Source organism: Pituophis catenifer, unplaced genomic scaffold (genome assembly GCF_029215685.1).
Source record: "Pituophis catenifer annectens isolate HBS135680 unplaced genomic scaffold, rPitCat1.0.hap2 SCAF_7, whole genome shotgun sequence".
NCBI lineage: Eukaryota > Metazoa > Chordata > Lepidosauria > Squamata > Colubridae > Pituophis > Pituophis catenifer.
Window position 1 is genome coordinate 73,914,734 of NW_027256887.1, and position 9,851 is coordinate 73,924,584.

At 38.0% G+C, this 9,851-nt stretch overlaps 1 protein-coding gene across 1 annotated transcript in view; it reads right to left on the reverse strand.

The window, feature by feature from the left end:
- The window catches only part of FGD4 (FYVE, RhoGEF and PH domain containing 4), a 37,684-nt gene extending 28,134 nt beyond the window's left edge, over window positions 1-9,550 (reverse strand). Inside the window, exons 1-2 of the mRNA XM_070946829.1 lie at window positions 9,447-9,550; window positions 600-1,077 (exon numbers count right to left, since the gene is read on the reverse strand). Coding sequence (XP_070802930.1) covers window positions 600-1,077; window positions 9,447-9,535 — 567 coding nt within the window. The 5' untranslated portion in view covers window positions 9,536-9,550. The remainder of the gene's footprint in view (window positions 1-599; window positions 1,078-9,446) is intronic.
- Between the last annotated feature and the right edge of the window lie 301 nt (window positions 9,551-9,851).

The following is a 9,851-nucleotide window of genomic DNA, read 5'->3' on the forward strand; positions in this document are numbered from 1 at the left end:
TCCAATCTCCTGCTGGTTTTCCCATTGAGTTTTTCTTGTCAGAAGCTGGCTGTGAAGTGTCACAAATTTTATTTTACTTTATTTATTTATAACATTTATTGGCTGCCCATCTTACCTCAGGATAACTCTTATAATTATAAAAAAATAAAACTGTACAAAAATAATAAATAATAAATAAATGAATGAAAAAATAAAATAAAATTAAATTAAAAAAATTAAAAAAATAAACATAAACATAAACCGTGGGAGGCTGTAACTGTCATAAATGTGTGCCAACTGTCAAGTGCTCAAATCAGAATCATGTGACTGTCGGATGCCACTTCAAAAACCAGTTGTAAATCTTTTTTTTCAGCACCACTACAAATTTGTACTCTGAACAAGTGGTTGGTAGAACAGGATTATCGGTAAAGGAAAGGCTCCCCCATTTCAAGAGGCTCTCCAGTCTAATGCAATCTAATCAAAAGTCGTATCAAATTTCTACAAGTCTAAGAATATGTGGAACCCGTACCAAAACGGTTCTCATGACGATCAGAAACTTCTTTACAAAACGTTATTTACTCATGTGTAAATCACTATTCTGCATAATCTAGACTTCTTACCTTTGTCTCTGTGTTAGGGTCTCGCTGACTGCTTTGCTCAACCCGCTTCTCTTCCTTATTGGCAATCATCTCTCCAGCTTCTTTTACAGATGGGAATGAATTTGCACCCGGAGCCCAGTGATGGCTCTTGATCTTCTGCCCGTTGCAAGTTGCTGTGGTTGGCAATGAGTCCGTACTAGTGTTTCCTCTTTCTCCATTTACCAAACTGCTATCAACTGCATCACAGTCATTTTGAATGTTTCTGCAGGCACGGTGGGCAGACCACTTATCTTGGCAGTCCCACTGATTCTGTGCTATTATGCCATTGGCTGTGTGATTCTGTATATCCTGAGACCAATCTCTACTGTTTCCCTGCTCGTGTAGGGGATGCTGGATGAGGAATTTTGGCTGAGGTGATGGCACCGGTCCATACTTTCCTTGAGGTTTACCAACATTTAAAACAGAAGAGTCTTTCTTCAGCTCATTGGAAAAGGATGTGCTAAAAAGAATAAAACACAGAAACTGAATCCTGATGTGTAAACATATATGCAAAATTAGCATAAAAACTAAAACAATACACTAATCAAGGAACCATCCAGGAGAAAATCACACCTCTCCAAAACTGAAAGAACAAGCTACTGTATATAAAACAGGGAGCAATTCCATACCCACTTGCACGGATGAAGTTACCTAGTTAGGTAATGAAACATCTGCAAGCAAACAACCAAGCTCAAAGACCACCAAGGACTCCAGAGTATAAAAAGCAACTGTGAGACAGAGATTCAATCACAACAATAATCTTATTAAAGATTAATAAGGAATCAAGGACTGAGATTGACTGAAGTAAGGAAAGCCTGGCTTTGTGTTTACTTGCAGGCCTGGCCTTCTTCGCAAGTTATCTGTCTGTATATGTCTATTATCTCTGTCTGTCTGTCTGTCTGTCTGTCTGTCTGTCTGTCTGTCTGTCTGTCTGTCTGTCTGTCTGTCTGTCTGCCTGCCTGCCTGCCTGCCTGCCTGCCTGCCTGCCTGCCTGCCTGCCTATCTATCTATCTATCTATCTATCTATCTATCTATCTATCTATCTATCTATCTATTTATCTACGGTATCTATCTATCTATCTATCTATCTATCTATCTATCTATCTATCATCTATCTATCTATCTATCTATCTATCTATCTATCTATCTATCATCTGTCTGTGTCTGTCTGTCTGCCTGTCTGTCTGCCTGCCTGTCTGTCTGTCTGTCTGTCTGTCTGTCTGTCTATGGTATCTATCTATCTATCTATCTATCTATCTATCTATCTATCTATCTATCTATCTGTCTATCTGTCTATCTATCTATCTATCTATCTATCTATCTATGGTATCTATCTATCATCTATCTATCTATATCTATCTGTCTATCTATCTATCTATCTATCTATCTATCTACGATATTTATCAATGTCATCTATCTATCTATCTATCTATCTATCTATCTATCTATCTATCTACGGTATCTATCTATCATCTATCTATATCTATCTGTCTATCTATCTATCTATCTGTCTATCTGTCTATCTGTCTATCTATCTATCTATGGTATCTATCTATCATCTATCTATCTATATCTATCTGTCTATCTATCTATCTATCTATCTATCTATCTATCTATCTATCTATCTACGATATTTATCAATATCATCTATCTATCTATCTATCTATCTATCTATCTATGGTATCTATCTATCTACGGTATCTATCTATCATCTATCTATATCTATCTGTCTGTCTATCTATCTATCATCTATCTATCTATCTATCTATCTATCTATCTATCTATCTATCTATCTACGGTATCTATCTATCTATCTATCTATCTATCTATCTATCTATCTATCTATCATCTATCTATCTATCTATCTATCTATCTATCTATCATCTGTCAATCTATCTACGGTATCTATCTATCTATCTATCTATCTATCTATCTATCTATCTATCTATCCATCCATACATACATACATACATACATACATACATACATACATGCTCCCGTTTTTGCTGGAGATTGGAGAAAGGGTTGAGACTCTGCTATTATTAATGAAAGAGGTCTAACTTGGATCTTCTGGCTACTCTATCCTTCCTGCTCTATCAAACTGCCTACTTTTTAATATCTGAAAACTTTCTTGATGTAAGCAGCAAAAGAAAAAGAAAAAAGAAATCTATAGAAAACAACATATCAGAAACATATCCTAAATTAAATAGTTTGTTTGCAGGTAGAAGTTTTGAACACTTGAATATATTTATAGCATCAAAGAAAGGCTTCCTGTGTCAGGAACAGCTGGTGTTGTGCTACCTGCCCTTTGGAATGAGATTCCCCCCTGAAATGGTGTGGCTTCTACCCTACTGACATTCCAGTGGTGGGTTGCTACCAGTTCGCCCCGGATCAGGTGAACCAGTAGCGGCGGCGGGGGCTCTGCCCACCCACCAGACACTTCTGAGCATGCACAGAAGTGTTGCACATTCGAGTGCCCATGAGCGAACCGGTAGGGACAGGTTTTGAAACCCGCCCCTATGACATTCCATAAGGTCTTGGAGACCTGTTTGTACCAAGGCCTGGGGTGAAGACCAATGGGGTCTTTTGTTGGGTGTGTTTTTATTTTTGTTTTTCTGCTTGTTTAACGTGCTCAGATTCCACATTATTTTTGTTTCTTATTGCTTTTTATGTTATTATTTGTGCATGGCCTAGAGTCAGTCAATGTCAGGCAGTGTCCAAAATGGAATTAAGTAATAATCAAAAGAGCCTAAGCAACTGAAGATGTAATGAGGATGATGAGGATGATGATGAGGATGATGAGAATGAGAATGATGACACTGATTGGGATGAGAAGATGAAGAGAATGAGAGGGAGAAAGAGTAGGAAAGAAGGTATGCAGGATTCCTCTGTAGTGAAAGCCAAGAATAATGAATGGAAGTCTTCAATGGGTCAAATGGCAGGTAGAGAGGCTGCCATTTGAGGATGGAAAGGAGGTATAATAAAAACATGGCGAAAGTAATTAGCGCTCAGACTACGGTCAGCAACTTAGCAAGGGATTTTTATAAAAATGGCTTGTTTCTTTTTAGCTCTTTGTTGGTTTTAAATATTACCCAGAAATGCTTTCCAGTATGTGCATTATCGTTATTTTCTTGGAAAAAAAATAAAGAACGAACTGGAAAAGGGGCAAATCTGATAGTGGTTTGTATGGCTAACACATTTTAAACTGTTTGTTTATAACTTTGCTTTACAAAGGAAATTCAAGAGAAAAACAAAAAATTAAATTAAATTCAATAATTCTAAAGGACAGCTTTTTGAAATAAAGGACTGTCCTTTATAATAAAGGAGAAATAACCACTGAAATTATAATAAATAGGTTCAAACACCATGCTGGACCCAAAAGAAAAGATATTATTTGTTAGTCCTATGTAAGAACCTTAGCTTCAAATGTCTTGACAAAGTAGAAGATTGTTAGATTGTTAGGTATTATGCAGAGGGAGGTGGGTTTGCTTGTGCATGTGCAATCACCCACAGAACCAGTAGTAAAAAAATTTGAATCCCACCACTGTGTACATTTAATAGAAAGGCAGAAGTATAAAGGTGGGATAGACTCATATTGAAACTGGGGAGGGGGGAGGGGGGAAAGGTCTTGTTCTCTCTTCTGTGAAACAGATTGCTTGTAGAAGAAAATAGGGGAGACCTCTGTAGATTAGTTTGTTCTCTTGATCAAAACAACTTTATTACTCTAATAAATCAAATAAACGAACACATATTTTTCTTAAAAATACTGTCGTCATTTCTCCCCCCTCCCCCAATCAACAATTGCTTTTCTAAGGATTGGTATAATATTTGCTCCTCTAAGGTCTTTGCAGTAATTTTCCAGACCTTCCCTCCCCAAATTTCTGGAAAGCATCAGGCAACAACTAAATTGCAAATTTATGCAGATTCTTGTTCCAGTCAATACACAGTTCCATCACCATAACAAACAGCATAAATGGTGAAACAAAAAGCCTAATAATTACATTCCCTTTACATAGAAAAGGATGCAATCTGGGTATTTTATTTCTACTTTTTATACATCTCAAGATGTGCACACCCTTTGCCTATTAAAAAAATACTAATATTGATGTTAAATGAAGCTATTCAGTTCACATACTACTGGCACTAATTTTATACATTTTAATTCTTTCCCCAATATAATATTCTTTATACTGGATTGGTATCTGAAATATACCACATTGTAAGCATGCAAATAAATATAGGAAACTCTTATACAGAGTCGGGCTACTTGTTCATTTAACCAGCACTATTTACTGCAGGTATATCAATCACTAATGCTAAAACAGATTATAATTATTATTTGTGTAATTCTCAAGCTGATCAAACTATGGTCTATTTTGCAAAAAGCCATGATTTGTGGATTACAAATTCCAACTTATTTATTCCATTATTCCAATTATCTATATTAGGCGTGCAGTGGTGGGTTCCTCCCGGTTCGGCCCAGTTCCGCCGAGCCAGTAGTGGTGACGATATGATGTCACCGAACCCGTTCTGCCCCCCCGCCCCACTCCGTTATTCTTACCTTTTATTTGGCCCAACCCCCAATCTATTGGTGCCTCCTGAGTCCCAGCTGATGGGCTATAAGGAAAAAAACTGTTTAAACTCTTGCTGCGGGGCTTCAAAGGGCCACCCTACAGCTGATCAGTGGTAAAAGGCAGTTTGGTGGTAGACTGGTGCCTCCAAAAACAAATGAGTAGACCGGTGCCTGCAAAAATAAATGGGTAGAGCAGTGCCTGCAAAAATACATGAGTAGACCGGTACCTGCAAAAATACATGAGTAGACCGGTGCCTGCAAAAATAAATGGGTAGACCAGTGCCTGCAAAAATACATGAGTAGAGCGGTACAGCTCTGCAAGCAGTTAAAAGCCTGGTAGACCAGTACCTCTGCTAAATCCTAAAGAATTGTCACATGACCATCAAGCCATGCCCACAGAACCGGTAATAAAAAATTTTAGAACCCACCCCTGTAGGCGTGTCCGATCCACAGCCCCATGGGCTTATGAGGCCCTGGACAGTTATTAATGCAGACCCACAAGATAATAAAAATATTAAAACATAAAGGAAGTTTCTTATTTTTATATATAACCTATATTATATAGTTAATATATTATATAGCTCAAGACAATTCCTCTTCACTCAATGCGGCCCAGGCAAGCCAAAAGGTTGGACAACTATGATTTATATAGTGTCCTCAACCACCACACTTGGACATTTAAAAATCCATGAAACAACCCCATAAAATTCCAAAATAAAACAAGGGAAGAAACATTTATAAAACCCTTGGGTCCCAGATACCAGTGAAAACCTACCTTTTCCATCTTCCTGAAGACAGTGTGTGGCACCAGTGTGGCTTCTAAGGGCATTTCCATAATAAGGGGGCAACCACATAATAATAGTTTTAACAACATGGCTATGTTTGGGCTATGATGTGTTTTTTGCTAGCTTCATACAATGTACTAAGCCATTGTTTGTAACCCACATTTGAAGTTCACACCTGCTGAGCCAAAATTAGGGCTACCATGTCTGCATTGGAAAAATCATGATGACCATGCACAGGTTAAAAAAAAAAAAAAAACTTGTAGAAAATTCTAATTTTTTGCTGCCTTCTAATAGTAATCTAGATATTTTTCAGTACAGATGTAATACAGTAGCTCTAGCCAAAACCAAACTAAACATTTAGCATGATGTATGAGCTGAGTTGTAACTTTGGCTTAATCCTCATTAATTTTGCTCACTATGAAAAAGACAGGAGACAAAAGTAATTGGTTTCCAATCTAGCTCTCTCATACAATCTGCCAGTCAGAAGGAGTCTCTCTCTCTCTCTCTCTCTCTCTCCTACTCTTCTCTCAGAAGCATAACCCCACAATAGTCATCTATCTTTGCAGGTAACTGGAACAAAAGAAGACTTAAAAGAAATCACAACAGCTCTGACAGCAAGATTGTATGTTCAAAGCCCTAATTTAACTTTAATGAAGCATGCTGATTTTTTATATCACCCAAAATGCAGTGTGAGATGGCATTGAATTTATCTACTGGTGCCTCTTTCTGCACCACTCCAATTTATCAGTGCTATTTATCACTTTGCTCAAAGTAACTACTCCCTTCTGCAAGATATTCCTCTACCTTTCATGTGTATCCTTTCATCTTTGCTTCTCCCTAGAACAGGGGTGTCAAACTCGATTTCATTGAGGGCCACATCAGGGTTGTGTTTGACTTCGGGGGGCCAGGGTTGGAGGTGGCCAGGGTGGACGTGGCCAGATTGATGTCACTCATGTTGGGGGCACCTGTGGTGACCCGAGAGCTCTGCCAGGGAAAAGGGGCTCCCAAGCTCCATTTTTGGCTTCCTGAAACCCTCTGCCACTGAAAATGGAGCTCAGGAGGGCTGCCTGTGGCCCTCACAAGCTCCATTTTCGGCTGCGACGGCGTCCTGCAACCCTCTGCCAGCAAAAACAGAGCTCGGGAGCTCCGTTTTTGCTGGCAGATGTGTGCCGGTCCTTTACTGTTTTTAGGGTGGCCCTGTGGGCCAGATCTAAACATCCCGTGGGCCAGATCTGGACCCTCGGCCTTGAGTTTGACACCCCTGCCCTAGGATAATTTTTATGGAACCCAACAGCTGGACTAATTAACTTCACCAGACTCCAAATATTTAATGGAGTTCAATCATCCCCAACTCCCTATTGCAATGGTGCCCTTTTATTACCTTTGATTAAAAATGGTTAAACTGCAACTGCCAGCTCATTTGCATGAGGACTCCTTATCTTCTATTTCCCAGTCACCTGCATCTTAGATCACTCAGCAGATAAGACCCACAAACCAAGGGAAAAAATTCTAGAATGAAAAGACAACACATTTTTGTTCTGGAATGAAGCTAACCAACATGGAGACCCCAGAAGATTTATGTATAGATATCTAATGTTTTATCATTCAATGCATATGATGAACTTCCTATAAAAACATTTAAGTAAGTTGCAACTATAGAACCTACATCTTGTCTTTCTTATAATAAGTTGGCAACTGTAAGTCTGAATAAGAGAGATGCTAAATCTAGATAGTATAAGTAGCAGGATGCTTCAATCAAGAAGAAGTGGGGTTATTACATGAAGCTGCTGGACCATCTGCCACCAAGACATTGTCCACTTTTAGCAGATCAAGAAAGTCATGTCAATACAAAGGCTATCTGGTATTAGTAAATTAACTCTGTAGTATTTATATGGAACCACCTATTTTTCTCAAGATTTATCTCATTCAGAGAAAGATTTTATCCAACTTCTTCTTGGACTGCTATCAAGAGGATGTTTCACCTTAGAAAAGACACAGGTGAGTCTTCGAAGTTTGGAAAGGAACAAAGAAAGATAAAACACAGTGCTAATGGAAATCTGCTACTATAGATGCTCATATTAAATATGCTTTCTGAAGTAAGAATCTCATTATGACCAGATCCTTTTTCCTGAATTGGACAAAAGAAAAAAAATTATATACCAGAACGAATAAGAGGAACAATGTAACCATGACTTATGAGAAAAGCACGGATGTTAGCAACCTGTTGGGATGGAAATCTTAAAAAGACCAAATGGGTGGGATGTAAACAAGAAATACAAGTAGTCCTTGATTTACAACAGTTCATTTAGTAACCGTTGGAAGATACAACGGCATTGAAAAAAGTGACTTATGACATTTTTCACACTTATGAACATTGCAGCATTCCCATGGTCATTTGATTTGTATTTGGATGCTTGGCAAATGGCTCATACTTATGACCATTGCTGTGTCCCAGGGTCATGTGATAATCCCCTTTTGTGACTTTCTGACAAGCAAAGTCAATGGGGAAGCCAGATTCACTTAACCACAATGTTACTAATTTAACATCTGCATAGATTCACTTAACAAACATGGCAAGAAAAGTTGTAAAATGGAGCAAAATTCACTTAGCAAATTTCTCACTGAGCAACGTAAATGTTGGACTCAATTGTGGTCGTATGTTGAGGACTACCTGTATTGGCTTGATGTTTAAAACAGACAAGAACTCTTGAAAAATAAAGGACAACCAATTCTAAAACCTCAAACGAAAGCCAAAGTTCTTTTAAATGAATAATCATGGTTTTGGCTTATACTGAAAATGGTAACAGGGGAAAAGGAGATTTGCAGCAATATTATACTAATTTGGTAACTTTACTAAAATTAACTAAGCTTTTCATCTTTTTGCTATCAAAAGTCTGCATGAACACAGCTTGACCTAAGCCAGGGCTAGAAATCATGAGCAGGCCTGGGGCCTCATCCTCATTGCATAAGTCTGCTAATAGCAATTAATTTAGATTTCCATCCAAGTGAAATCTGTCCTAGCCTGCTGCACATTGAGGGGGAGAGAAAGTAAAAAGAGATGTGATAATGAGTTAAGAGAGGAAATGTAGGCGGTTAGAAAAAGAAAGAAATTGGGCGATTTTCTCTATTTCTTACATTTACTCACTCTTCATGTATCACTCCCTAAAAGTAATCCCTGCTGAAGGCAGTTTTAAAAAGAGATCAGGTATTATTTCTGCTTAAGTTCTGATCATTGTATGTAAGCACACACACTCCTGTGTGTCGTGATAATATTGGTTTTCATTTCCGGCTAAAATTGATCTGGTCCAATCAATAATGCATCATCATTCAAATTGTGCAATTTAATAAATCAACCATAGCAACTGTCTGTCCTCGCCATTAAAAATTGGAACATGTTCTTCCTCTTCATTTATTATCATCACATATGCTCATTTCAATCTGCAACCTTTGAATAAAATGAAATGTGTTTACCTGCCTCCTTCAAAATGACTGATGAGATCAGACACTTTACTAGATTTTTCTTTCGAGACACAAGAAGAGATAGGTGTAATTTCCTCCATTCTTGGCTTCGTGGTATACAAAGCTTTAGACTTAGGGGTTTGGTGGGTAATGGATGGCTGTGAATTCTGCAGATGTAATGGCTTTGGAGGCACTGCAAAGAAAAAGCAACACTACTTTTCATATTCGTAGGAATTTCACACACCAGTGCTATTCAAAGCAGTGACTTTAAAACTTGTCCTCTTCAGTGTGATGCCCTCAAAATCTTTTGAAGTACCACACTCACATTCTTCAAGTCAAGAGTGCCAGGAGTTCTTTTACAAAATATTCAAGGCAAGTTTTTTCATTACTATAGATTCATAACTGATGTTCTAATAA